Source organism: Myodes glareolus, chromosome 4 (assembly GCF_982192425.1).
Source record: "Myodes glareolus chromosome 4, mMyoGla1.1, whole genome shotgun sequence".
NCBI classification, from domain to species: domain Eukaryota; kingdom Metazoa; phylum Chordata; class Mammalia; order Rodentia; family Cricetidae; genus Myodes; species Myodes glareolus.
In genome coordinates, this window is record NC_142029.1 from 65,308,918 (window position 1) to 65,322,235 (window position 13,318).

Consider the following 13,318-nt stretch of genomic DNA (forward strand, 5'->3'; position numbering starts at 1 on the left):
TTTTGCTGTCTGTCTCAGTCTCAGCCCGGGCCGCTCCTCCCCCCTCCCCCTTGGGACTGCCACTGCGGGCTCCTCCCCCTACTCTGGCGGGACCAGATGGTCCCCCTGCCCTTTGTCCACTAGGCCAGATGGAGGGAAAGGGAGATTGGATTCCCCTCCCCACCCACATAAACCCAGGTGCCAAGAGATTCAGTTTAGGCGGGGAGGTGGAGGTCAGTGGGGCCCACATGAGCCGATTACTGAAAGGGGGAGAATATCTGCTCTGAGATGGGGGAGGGGCGAGCTCAGCACACACACACCCCCGCCACACGCACACACACTCCTATGTCTTCCTAGTAAACGATTTAATGGCGCTCTGTCCCTTACAACCCTTAGTTCAAAAGGAATTTGGCAGTAGACTTGGGGAATCACGGGACAGGGTGCTAAGGGCCACACCGCTCTCTCAGGCCCCTCCTCCAGTCGGGTAACCTGTCCTGGGCGGACTAGGGCCTGGCAGTGAGGAAGCTGTAGGTGGCCCATCTTGTTGGGCTGGACCCCAGAGTGAAGGATGGCGAAGAAGCGAGAGCCCGGGCAGGGTGGAGGGCCGTGGGCCAGAAGCCGGGAGGCGCGGCCCGGGCTGAGATGAAGGCTGTGGCGAGCTGGGCAGAAGCGCCGGGCGGGAAGGACGGGCCCAGGGAGAGCCACACTGGGAGGATCCCCAGGTCCTGGTGAGCCGCAAGGGAAGGGTCGATGGCTCCCTCCCGGAAGCAGCGGCCGCTCGGGACGCCGGACGGCGCGGAGCGGGGCGGGGCGGGGCGGGGCGGGCGGCTGCGGCACTGGGGCTGCTGGGGCGGGCCCGCGGCGCTGTAATCGGATCCGGGAGGGGGCGGGGCGGGGCCGGGCCAGGCGGGCCGGGGGGTGGGGGTGGGGGGGCGCGGAGCCGGGCTCCGGGCCGGCCGGGCTCCGCGCCTGTCAAACCCCTCATTGTTCGCAGCTGATGTCACTCGCAGTTGTGAGCGGCCGCCTTTCCCGGGGACAATGTGGGACTGAGCGGCCCAGCCGCCGCGCCGCCGCTGCCGCCGCCGCAGAACAACCCCAGCGAGGTAAGGCGAGGGCCGGGCGGGGCACCGCGGGCCATGAAGTTTGGGGGTTCGCTGGGGAGGGGGATCCGCTCCTGTGTGCACCGACCGCGATCCTGGGGGAACTGTGAGGAGCACGGTCCCTGTCCATTTCGGCTGAGGCCTGCACAGGTGGGGGGCGTTGGTTTTCCAGGGGAACACCCCACTTCAGGGAGGGATTTTGTGGACCTTAGGTACCAGGTTTGAGGCTCCCATCCTATTCGCTGTTTCTGTCCTTTGAGCTTGCTCTTCGTTCTGAACCTCATGGCCCAGGTTCGGGCTCTACTTCATCTCTGTTCTCATCTGCCATTCTCTGCAGCTCCTGGCTCACACACACCCCTTCCCATTCTCTGCAGTCCTTGGAGGAGCCAGACTCCAGGCCAAGGGGGGGCGGGATGGAGAGCACAAAGTGGTCCCTCATTCCCTGTGGCTCTTCATCTCCAGCTCTTGGCCTGAGTGATGGGGGCGGAGGTGAAGGGGCTCTGCTACCTACTTCAACCTGGCCCTCATGCATGCCTGGCAAGGAGAGGGAGGTGCCCACCTCCTCACTCTCCTAAACCAGGCCCGCCATCTTGAGACCTGTGGCACCCAGGGCCCCGCCCCATCCTGGCACCCAAGGGAATGGTTTTCAAGGGGATGTACCTTGGTCCATTCACACCGCTTCTCTCATGATGTGTGGCTGTGGGTCCCCACCAAGCCCCACCAACAAGGCATGTGTCCCCAGAGACCCTTCTTCCCCTTGTAAAGAGCTCTCAGACCCCAGGCATTGGTCAGGAGTTGGTCTCTGACTCAGGCTGTTCAGGGGGGGTCACCCTGGTGGCCTCAGAGCAAGCACCTGGAGGGGGGATCTATTGTTTCTTCATTTGAGGATATTATCCCTCTAGGTTCTGGAACCCCCTCAACTTTCAAAGCACCCCTATCCCAGCCCCCACCCCCTAGCCTTCATCAGCATGCAGGCTCAGGCTGCCCAAACACAAGGGGATTGTTCTCTTTGCATGCTCAGGGTGGGGGGCTGGGAGCGGGCGGCCCACACACCCTGCCAGGCCCAGGCCGCAAAGAGGCTGGCCTGCCCCACCCTATGGCCCCAGACAGGCTCTGTCCACCCTCCTACTCTCATCCCTGTTCTCCTCTAGCCTCTATCACCGTTACTTAGCTCTTGACCGAAAGGGCTCTGGGCTGTCCAGGTGGACCCATGGGTTCTCCTGGCCTGCCTGTCACATCCTATGCAGCCTTCTAAACAACTCCCTTCCTCCCTAGGCCTCAGGTTCACCTCCTGATTGGTGAGGCTTTTCTTGTTGTGATTGGTTGAACCCACCTCAATGCTGTGAGACCCATCTCACACCACAGCATTTCTACCAGCTCCTCTCCCTGCTAGGGGACCCACTCTAGTCTCTCAGAACTTCAAATTCCTCCCTTCAGCAACATGCCGAGCCGAGCGAGCCCCTAGGCCTGGGAACCCAGCAGGAACAGGCTGAGATGCTGGGCCGGAACTTGGAATTCTGATCAGGCGTGTCCTGATTCTGCCATGTGCTTAAAGCCCCGACACACCAAGGTGTGATGATCTCTAGTGTTCCAGGGCCTGTGAGTCCTAACTCCCCCCTTCCCTGGGGCCAGGTCCTGTTTCAGATTTTCTGTTCTTCTGTAGCAGAAAGATAGGCTCAGAAATGCCCACCGGGCCTCTTTTGACTTGTAGCCGTGTCTTTGGGGGAAGCACAGAGGCCAGAGAAATTTCATTCGAATTGAAAGGTTGGAAGGCTCCATGGAGGAGGAGGCATTTGAGAAGACTTTTGCCAGAGAGTGAAGGGGATAAGTATTTCAAGCTGGAAACGTCAGCTAGGCAACGACTCTGTCTGAAGTTCTAAACCTATTTTGTGGCCTGGGATGAGGCAGAGATGTGACTGGACCTTGGAGGCCTCCGTTGCTGGTGCATCGAGGTCAGGTTTTATCCCTTGGGTCCTGGGGATCCATGGATGGTTGTTAAATAGCAGAGTGAGCATAGTCTTTGGCATGGAGAATGGCAATTTGAGAGCTTTTTTAACTTGGATAGACAGTAGCGCTGAGCAGGGCCTGAGCCTGCCTTGGTTTCCCTCCGCCATGAAGACTCTTGGGTGACTCTAGGGGGTACAGCATTTCTGGCACCCACCAGTTTATCATCTTCTATGTTCCTCTTCCCTGGCACTTTACCAGACAGACTTGAATCAAGGAACCAGAGTCTACAACTGCTCCCCTAGTTTCCATGTCTGCCTCCCCCTCGTGCCCCCTCCCCCCCGTCTCCTCCCTCTTAACTAGGGATGATTGACCATCCTGGGAGGTTGAAGGTTGAGATGGGTCCATGGGTCTGGGGATGCTGGGCAGTTCTGTGGAGACCAGGCTAATCAGCCAGGGTGAACATGCCCAGAGTACAGGATGGATAAGGGAGCCAGGAGGTCTCAAGGCCTCCAACCCCCTCACCAAGGCCTAGTGGCCACCCTCCTGCCACACCCTGCCATGCCTGATGCTTAACCATTCCCTAGCATCATCGGGTGTGGCCAGCCTGACTGTTTTTGGATTAAGGGTTGAAGGAGGCTACTAAGGAGTGTTAAGGTGGGAATGAGATACGAGGTGAAGTTGGAGACTGGATTCCCCCAACCTTCTGCAGCCCAGGTGGGTCCGCAGTCTCTAGTGGTCCAGACACACTGAACAGAGGGAATCCCCCGAGGGGCGGGACAGCCTGCTTGGTTCAACTGGCCCCAGAACCCTCCCCTCCCCGGATTGTTCTTGCACTAGAACAAAGCCAGGGAGGACACTTGATCCCTGCATGTGGCGGGGGGGGGGGGCTGCCTAAGCCCCCCGGCCCTTTGATTGGACAGCTGTCATAGGAGAGAGACAGCTGGGGGGAGGGGCAGGAAGGGGGCAGCCTTGGCTTACACAGCTGTCACCCCCCCCAGCCCCTCCAGTCGGAGTGGCAGGAAGCCAGGTTCAGAAGGAGTAGGCACTTGACTGGGGAGGGGTCCTGGGAAGCAAAAGAAGGAAGGACCGAGGTCAGAGGATTGGTCTGAGAGTGGGATGTTCTGCCAGGGAGCTCTGCTGACCAGAGGGGGCTGGGCACCCTCAGAGGTGAGCTGGAGGTCAGTGTGGCATGATGTGTGGCTGCCACGTGGGTGGCCTAGCAGAGACCTGGGGCCCCACCAGACTGAAGCGGCAAGATACTCCTTAAAACCCCAGTGCAAACAGGGCATCTGGTAATGAATGCCCAGTGGGACTACTTATGCTTAGGACTCTGGGAGAAGGGCCTGGAGGAGGGTCAGGAGCCTCCTTCTTTCCAAAAGATAGGAAAAACTCAAGGGTCTTTCAGAACAGGCTCACGGAGATACCAGCAACCCTCCCTTACCTTGACTCCCCAAACAGTGCAGGTGGGTAAATCCAGGTCCAGGCCAGGAAAGGCCAAGGTCACCTATTGAATTTGGGGCAGTGGGTCTCTGCTGCAGACCTAGGCATCTTCCTAACAAGACTAACAGTTTCGCCCACGGTCCATTTTTCCTGGGATCACAAGAAGTGCTAGGAAGACTGCTTTCAGATCTCCCAGTTTGTCACCCAATTAAGAGTCCACGGAATTCTGGAGCTTAAGATTCTACGGCCCCAGATAAGCCATCAGCGTTTTCCAAACAGGATGAACGTCCACTGACCAGGCAGAGGCTCCCCAGGCCACCGCAGTGTAGATCCCACTTCAGAAAAGGATCAAAAGACCAAGACTAGAACAGCTACAAATGGGCCCCAAATAGAGCCTGGTCCGGTCCTACAGTAGCTTGTTGGCCCCATTCTTCCCACTACACCCTTCTTTCTGTGACCTTGGGCAGGTTACAGACCCTCCTGCGGCGCAAATTCATCTGCTTCTGTCCCTGGTATGTCTGAGCACCCTCTGTAGCCTGGCTCTGAACTGAGCCCTGGGGACACAAGGAGAAGGTGGCAGCTTTGGCTCCTGTTCTAAGGGGCTCCCAGGCTTGGCTGTCCAGGGAGACAGAAACTATGCACGTCATCACAGGCGCTTTGATGGGGGAAGTGCAGGCAGCCAGGGGAATGTCTAGCAAGGGCAGCCAGCGCATGGCTAGCCAGGATGCCCAAAGAACACAGGCCCCGAATCTATTGCTGGTCTCCACCCTGTGGCGAGTTCTATGGCTGAACTCAAATGGAAGAAGTGGACACCTGAGAAAAAACATGTGGAGACAATGCTGCCATCCTGATTGTCCCCATTCAAGGAGGAAAGGAGACTGCTGTTTGGTACAGTGGCTCACTCAGGTATCCAAGAGAAAGCGAGGTTGGGAACTCTCTAACCACTCCATACCCAAACTCTGGCTGGCACAAGACATTCAGAGGAAGGCTTTGGGCAGAGCTCTGAAATCTGGACCCTCATGTCCGGATAGGACAGAGGGCTGACAAAGGTGGCCTGAGTCCTCCGAAGTAGTCCCATTGGGGACCACTTATCCCTTGTCCCAACACCCTTCTAGGCAGAAAGAATTCCTATGGTTAGTGATGTCTGGGTCCAGATTCTCTATTGGCACCAGTTGGTTCCATTGTCCTCCTCAAGTTCTAGTCTCCAGTGAGTTCACCATCAAGGCTGGACCATGGCGGGAGACAGCCGCTGCTGAAGGATTTCTGAGGAGGATTAAGGTTCAGGATTAAGTTGAGGCATGAAAAGGGGTCGGGTGGGGAGGGTTGGCGGCTAAACTAATCCTAGTAGCTAATCTCAGGCTCGGCCTTGCTCCACCAGTTAATGGCCTTGACATTCCTGCAGCCCACCAAATCCTTCTCTATTATCCATTACCCAGTCCCAAGGAGACAGATCCTCTCTGGTGTGTATGAAAATGGAGCCCCAGAGCCGTGTTTCTGGTACAGTCGTGTGTTCTAGGTCTTCGCCCTTCTTGCCTCCTGTGCACAGGGCCATTCTGAGAACATAGGAAAGAGATCAGAAATACCACTGTAGAGAGAGAGCCTACCTTTACCCCATGTCATTGTTGGGCAGATCATGCCTCATGTTGTCTGCAGTGACCTTCTCCTCTGATGACCCCGAGTCATTGGGAACTTGTCTTATGGGCCTCCTGTCCCAAACCTTTGCTAGGCTTTGGCTTCCTCTTTGGCCTCTTCTTCACCATTGTTCAGCCAGCCAGCCAGCCAGCCAGCCAGCCAGCCAGCCCTGGCCTCTGGAAGCAGGTACCTCATATTTAGGGTAAACTTTTCTTTCCTTTTTTGAAGCATGGTCTCGCTACATAGCCAAGGTTACCCTTGAATGAGAGCCTCCTCCCTTGGACTGGGTACATCCTGGGTTTATAGGCCTGTGCTACTGTGCCTGGCCCAGAGTAAGGTCTTATCCTTGATTCCATAGTGGAGGCTCAATCTACAGGGATCTTCCCTTCCAAGTGATGGAGGAAGCCGTCCTGTGGTTCTTCATTAACTCCTCCAGACCACATATATTCTAGACAAGCATTCAACCAGTGAGCTCTAATTCCCTGCCATCTTTCCAAGACTTGGGAGGAAGGGAAATTGGGTGTCTGTTATAAGATTGTCTCATTTTTTAAAACTCCTATAAATTTAGAGGATAGGATTCGGTAATTGTTTTCTAGGTTGGATGACAGAGGCCCAGAAGGCTTCAGTGACCAGGATTACACAGCCAGAAAGAAAGCGCACAAATACACTGGTCAGAAGGACATTTAGAACTCAAGGCCCAGGCTATCTCCCTTCTCTTTGAGTTTGGCTGGCCTGGCCCTGTGGTCCCCATGTAAGAGCAGTGGCAGGGCTCCTCTCAGACTCTCTTTTCTGCTGCCCTGTCCAGAGCCAGCTGAGCCACAGCGTGGACACACTCCCAGGCCGCTGTGGCCCCAGCCCCGCCTGACAGAATGAGCAGTTCAGATGCGGGGCTGGAGGAGGAGCCAGAGCTTAGCATCACCCTCACGCTGCGGATGTTGATGCACGGGAAGGTGAGTGGGTGGGGCTGGCAGAGCCCTGGGGCAGCACATGTCTGGTCTCAGTGCTGCTTCCCTGCCCGAGTGACAGGAGGAGCTGAGCCTGGGACATTCATACCCATCTGAGTCGACTCTTGTTATCTCTACAGGAAGTGGGCAGCATCATTGGGAAGGTAGGTGTCCAGTTCTGCTCTGTATATTCCCCTCAACTTGAGCCTCAGCCCTGGTTAAGGGGTGACTACATAGGAATCTTGGTTTTTGTCTCCCACAGAAGGGAGAGACTGTAAAGAGAATCCGGGAGCAGGTAAAGATGGGGTCAGGGGAGGAGCCCAGGGCCCTGATGTTGAAGGGAAGGGAGGTGGCCATCCTTTCCTCTGAATCATCGCGCCTGGGATAACTGAGTGGCCAGAAGAATGCCAGTTTCTAGTGACTGGGGCTTAGTGAGTGGGGCAGGCAGACAGATCCCTGGCACCACAGTGGGGAGGATGCCTGCTGCCCGGCGCTTGTCCCACACCTGCAGAGCAGCGCCAGGATAACCATCTCTGAGGGCTCCTGCCCTGAGCGGATTACTACCATCACCGGCTCCACAGCCGCCGTCTTCCACGCCGTCTCCATGATTGCCTTCAAGCTGGATGAGGTTCGTGCCTAACTGGGGTGGGAGTCTGAGGGTGGCTGCCTGTGAGAAACCTGACCCTGTCTCCAGATAGTGGCTATGGGGGAGGGAAGGTCAAGTCCAAGGCCATGTTCTCTTGGAGGAGGTCTAGGAAGGAGGCATTCTCCCTATCCCTCTTCAGAAAAGTACTTGAGGGAGGGTGGGGGAGTAGCAGGCGTGTACATGGCCGACTCACTGTCTCTCTGCCCCAGGACCTTTGTGCTGCTCCTGCAAATGGTGGCAGTGTCTCCAGACCTCCAGTGACCTTGCGCCTGGTCATCCCTGCCAGCCAGTGTGGATCACTGATTGGGAAGGCAGGCACCAAAATCAAGGAGATCCGAGAGGTAAGCAGAGAGAGACCACCCATGGGTGTACCCGTGGGCGTATGTCTTCTACCCGTCAAGGGGAGAGGGAACTAGAGCTCCGGGGCTGCCCTTTCTCTTGGCTACTGGAGTCGACAGAAGTGGGTACTATTTTCTATTTGTAGACTACGGGAGCTCAGGTGCAGGTGGCAGGGGACCTGCTCCCCAATTCCACCGAGCGTGCTGTCACTGTGTCTGGGGTGCCTGATGCCATCATCCTGTGTGTGCGCCAGATATGTGCTGTTATTCTGGAGGTACTTCCCAGAGTTAGGGGTGGGATGGGGGATTGGGGGTGGGCAGCCAGGTGGAGGGCAGGAGAGGGCTCCAGGTGCTTGTCACCATCCAGATCTTCTGTCTGTAACATCAGGTGGGGTGGGGCAGGCAGAGCTACAAGCCTGTACTGATTATAAGCTTAGGGCACACTGGGATACATTTTCATGGAAGCCATGGGAATGCCTTAAGGCCACTGGATTCTTGGGGAGACCTGATCTCGACAAAGCTTTTCAATTTGTGTCTTCTAGTCCCCGCCCAAAGGAGCCACCATCCCATATCATCCAAGCCTCTCCCTAGGTACTGTCCTGCTCTCCGCCAACCAGGTGAGGGCAGCATCAGGAGAGGCTAGAAATCTTATTGGAGAAGGGGGATCAAGGTGGAGGAGGGAGTGGACTAGAAAATTGGGGGGGTCTGCGGAGGGCACGGGGAGTGATTATCTGGCCTGTCACAGCAGCTCCCTTTCCGACCGTTTTGCCCCCACAGGGTTTCTCTGTCCAGGGTCAGTATGGAGCAGTGGCCCCTGCAGAGGTGAGTGACCCACAGCCTGAGACACCCCTTCCTGAATTGCCCCCTCTAACCTCTGACCCTGTTCTCTGACCTAGGTCACCAAGCTCCAGCAGCTCTCAGGCCACGCCGTTCCCTTTGCCTCAGCCAGTGTGGTGCCAGGTAAGCAGTTCCCGCTAAAGGACGCAGGAGGGGCTGGGCTTTCCTTGCAGTGGCCGTGGGAGGCCCATAGAGAACAAGAACCATGCTCAGTCCTCTTCTTCTGCCTCAGGACTGGATCCCAGCACACAGACCAGCTCGCAGGAGTTCCTGGTTCCTAATGATGTGAGCAGAAGGTGGGGGGCTGGAGGGTGGTGAAGGGATTCACGGGCCTAGACATTGCTCAGGGTTAAATTGTGCCTTCCCCCTAGCTGATTGGCTGTGTGATCGGACGCCAGGGCAGCAAGATCAGCGAGATCCGGCAGATGTCAGGGGCACATATTAAGATTGGGAACCAAGCAGAGGGTGCTGGGGAGCGGCATGTGACCATCACTGGCTCACCCGTCTCCATTGCCCTGGCTCAGTACCTCATCACTGCCTGGTGAGCATGGGGCAGGCAGTGGGAGAGCATGGGTGGGAAGGAAGGGATAACCTCCTGTCTCTCTGGACCAATCCCCTGCTGCTCCTCAGCCCCTCTCTTTTTTCTGTGGTATTATTCTACCTAAGTCATTCATGTTGCCTCATTTACTACTCCTGTATCCACTCCTCATGTCCTGTCTCCCCACTGTTGGTTTTTCCTGGGTCCTTCCTAGTTTTCTTCTTACCCCAAGTTATATCTGCTTGTATTTTCTACCCTCCCTGCCTTTGTACCTTTCCTATTCTTGCCCGAAACACACCCACCCCATACCACTGTTCTCCAATCTATTCCCCTCCCATCTTTTGGCTAACCTCATGGCCCCTGTCTCATCCCCACCTTTCCCTTCATCTCCCCTCTGTGTCCCTCTCTCCAGTCTAGAGACGGCCAAGTCTACCTCTGGGGGGACACCTGGCTCAGCCCCCGCAGACCTGCCCACCCCTTTCTCGCCACCCCTGACGGCCCTGCCCACAGCTCCCCCAGGCCTGCTGGGCACACCTTATGCCATCTCCCTCTCCAACTTCATCGGCCTCAAGCCTGTGCCCTTCTTGGCTCTACCACCTGCTTCCCCAGGGCCACCGCCGGGCTTGGCGGCCTACACTGCCAAGATGGCAGCGGCCAATGGGAGCAAGAAAGCTGAACGGCAGAAATTCTCCCCCTACTGAGGCCGGCTGAGGCCCAGGCCGGGGCAGGCAGGACCGCCAGCAGGGGCTGCCTCCACGTCCTTCCTGCCCAAGGAGACTCTACCATGGGGTCTCAAGCGCCAGTAATGCCAGACGCATGGATGCACCCCCTACCCTGCTCCATCTTTGGAGTTCCTCCTCAGAGAGGGGACAGTTTCTGGCCCTGGGTTCTAGGAGCTATGGCAGCCCCAGAGCAGGGGCTCCACCCCTTCAGACCTATGCTTGGATGCCGGGAATGGCCAGGGCCTCTCTAGTGCCCTGAGGTGGGAGGCTGCTCATGCCCTCCATCCCTTTGGGCCTTTGGCCTACTGCCCCAGTGGGAACTGGAGGAGAGTGAGAGGTGGCTGGGGCCAAGCTTCTCTTCATCCCCTGCAGATTCTGCTGCTTCCACTGATACCCTTTTGACTGGAATAGACTGGCTGGGCTTGTCAGGGGGCAACCCAAAGAGAGGGCTCTGCCTATTGCCGGGGGTGTGGCCTGGGGCAGGGGCCCAGGTCTCAGCAGCAGATTCTCTGTACAGTTTTTTCAATCCCTGTTTTTGAATAAATATTCTCAGCGACCAGAAAGCCATGAAATAATACTGCTGTTGGGGTGACAAAACTTCCAGGGGAAGGGTGTAGCCGGAACCCCGAAGAACCACAATCTGTGAATCCAGCCCCAGTTGATCCACAGCCCCTTCCACACGTCACTTCTGGGGTAAAATCACAGGACCCTTTCAGGGGTCATGTGTTCAGTCTCCTGTCTTCAGCACCAAACCAGTCATACTGTTTGCTGAGCCATCTGAGTAATGAGTTTGAGTACAATTGTCCGACGTCTCCGTGGCACAGATGGCAGGGATAGCTTCTGAATGTCTCTCCACTGGTTCCTCCTGCTGTGGCTGTAACCCGGACCCTCATCCTTTGGCTGTGAGCTCTTAGAACCCTCCTCTCTGTGACCATGCCTGTATTTCTCCCCTCTGGGCCAGGGAGTATCCATGAATTTAAAAAGCCTACACTGGAGGGGTCCTTAGGAGATGGCACAGGGTACAGATGGGAAAACCGAGTCCTCAGGAAAGAAACACAGGTAATATTGGGCTCAGAATCAGGTTCCTGAGAAACCTCACTAGACTAAGTTAAGTTCCACCCTCTCTCGCGTTTCAGAGTCAGCAGTCTGGGCAGAGTACCTGCCACGACCTGTGCAGGGGGTAGATGTGGCCCTCTGGTCCCATCTTCCTTTCTCCAGTGCAAGAGAAATCTCTCAAGTGGCTTCTGGCACACTTGAGGTCTGTCCTGCCAGTTCTGGGTTCCGTTCTGGTGCCTCGGAAGGGCCCAGGGCAGGGTCCTTGCGAAGCCCCTGGAGGCGCTGAAGGAGTGTCCGTGGGTGCCAGGCCTGCGGCATGCGGACTTTCGGGGGCCTAGGCAGCGCCCGGCGAGTGAGGCGGCCCAGTGCCAAGCGCACAGGGCGCTGCAGCAGGCCATAGAGGAAGGGGTGAGCCGCGAAGGCGGAGTAGGCTACCCAGGTAACAGCCGCCTCGGCTGCTGCAGCGCGCGCCGCGGGTGCCAAGCACGCGCAGCCATAAGGCAGCCAGCAGGCTGCAAACTGGCCCAAGGCCAGGGCTGGGGCCAGGGCCGCCTTGCCCCCGGGTAGACGTGGCCGGAGGGATGGCAAGAAGGAGAGGCGGCTGTCCAGAGAGTCGGAGCGGAGCCGGGTTCCTCGCGGGGGTTGGAGAGCTGCGCGCCGCGCCACCAGGAAGATGCTACCGTAGGCGGCCAGCAACAGCAGGGCAGGCAGCGCGAAGGCCAGCAGCGCCCAGAGCGGCCGGAAGGGCCCGAGTCCTCCGGCCAGGACGGAGCAGCGAGCCGGAGCCGGTGGTGGCGCGGGAGGTGGCCCGAGCAAGGAGAGCGCTCCCAGGAGCGCGGCCGCCGCCCACACGGCGGTGAGCACTAGCGCTGGCGCCGGGCGCGCGCCTGGCCGTAGCGGGTGCACTATGAGACGGTAGCGCGCCAGGCCGAGCGCAGCCACGCCGAGCGTGCAGGCTGGGAGCAGAGCGGCCGAGAGGAAGCGTGCCGCCCGGCATGATGAGGGGTCCAGGGGCACACTGCCCAGCCCGGGCGGCCCGGCCAGCAGGCCCAGAGGCATGATGGAGGCGGCTGCCAGCAGGTCCACAACGCACAGGTGCGCCAGGTAGAAGGCATCTTGCAGCCCGGGAGTGCGCAGCACCACCACGAGCAGCGTGCCATTGCCCAGCACGGCCCCCACCTCTACGAGAATCGCCAGGATCAACCCCACCGAGCCCACGAGTTCGGTGGCGCTTATCCCCGTGTTGTTAGCCATCTGAGCGCTCAGGCTTCTCTGGGGTTGCTATGGGGAGAGCGAAATGGAGCCTCCAGCTCCAGGAGTCCCATAACCTGTCCCATGCTCCTCAGGACCCCTCACCTCGTAGGCTGCCCAGGAGGTGACTCCGACGCCCAGGCTGCGATCTTCTTCTGGGTTTTGGTAGGCCCTATGGGTGGATGCAAGGCTGAGCCTGGCTCGGCTTTCTCCCCCTGCCCTAACCCAGCTCCAGCAACTCAGACTTTGCGGAGATGGTACCGGCTGTCACTCTGATGCTGTCCTTTGGAGATACACACAGCTAGTAAGGGAGGGGCAGGGCCTGGCGCCAGCCTCCTTGGTCCTAGCAGCTGCCAGCTGGAGACTAGAGGCTCTTCTGTGAAACTGCCCAAGGATACAGCTTACTGAACCTAGACCCTTCCCTGCTTTGTGCGGGGGAGGGGGGCGCATGGACAGCAGTACTTTTCTCAAGGAATCAGTCAGGAAAACTTTTTAGGTTTGTTTGGACCACCCGCTTCCCCCGCCCAGGAGTTCTGAGGGAAGGAGAAAAAAAATCTCAGGGCATGGCACGGAGCGACTGCTCAGTCAGTTTACCTTACATCTCACCTTGTGGAGTGGACGTGAGGAGGCCTTAGCAAAAAACGGATGCTTGGTTGGTCTAGCACTTTCTCTGCTGGCAAGCCAGCTCTCTTCTAAAAAGCACCCCGTGCGTGCTTCAGGAAACTACCTCTTCCCAGCCTCAGAACGTGCGGCTGGAGTAAATAAGCTCTGCAAATGAAAGTCAGTCCTGCCTGGCGGTGGTGGCGCACACCTTTAATCCCAGCGCTCGGGAGGTAGAGGCAGGCGGATCTCCGTGTGTTCCAAGTCAGCCTGGTCTACAAAGTGAGT

At 57.9% G+C, this 13,318-nt stretch overlaps 2 protein-coding genes across 3 annotated transcripts; one reads left to right on the top strand and one right to left on the bottom strand.

Moving 5' to 3' along the window:
• The first annotated feature begins 506 nt into the window (after positions 1-506).
• Positions 507-10,686, top strand: Pcbp4 (poly(rC) binding protein 4). 2 transcript variants are annotated; one of them, XM_048417355.3, is made up of 14 exons: positions 507-707; positions 974-1,082; positions 6,904-7,048; positions 7,183-7,206; positions 7,305-7,337; positions 7,554-7,670; positions 7,898-8,029; positions 8,173-8,301; positions 8,569-8,643; positions 8,804-8,848; positions 8,923-8,986; positions 9,096-9,148; positions 9,235-9,404; positions 9,814-10,686. In XM_048417355.3, the coding sequence occupies exons 3-14, from the start codon at positions 6,968-6,970 to the stop codon at positions 10,100-10,102; spliced, it is 1,212 nt and encodes a 403-aa protein (XP_048273312.1). In that variant the 5' UTR covers positions 507-707; positions 974-1,082; positions 6,904-6,967; the 3' UTR covers positions 10,103-10,686. The 2 variants fall into 2 exon arrangements, with proteins under 2 accessions (XP_048273312.1, XP_048273313.1); XM_048417356.3 differs by lacking the exon at positions 507-707 and having other exon boundaries at positions 903-1,082; positions 10,011-10,686.
• Positions 10,687-12,764, bottom strand: Gpr62 (G protein-coupled receptor 62). Its single transcript, XM_085689668.2, has one exon. The coding sequence runs from the start codon at positions 12,431-12,433 to the stop codon at positions 11,357-11,359; it is 1,077 nt and encodes a 358-aa protein (XP_085545794.1). The 5' UTR covers positions 12,434-12,764; the 3' UTR covers positions 10,687-11,356.
• Positions 12,765-13,318: the final 554 nt, after the last annotated feature.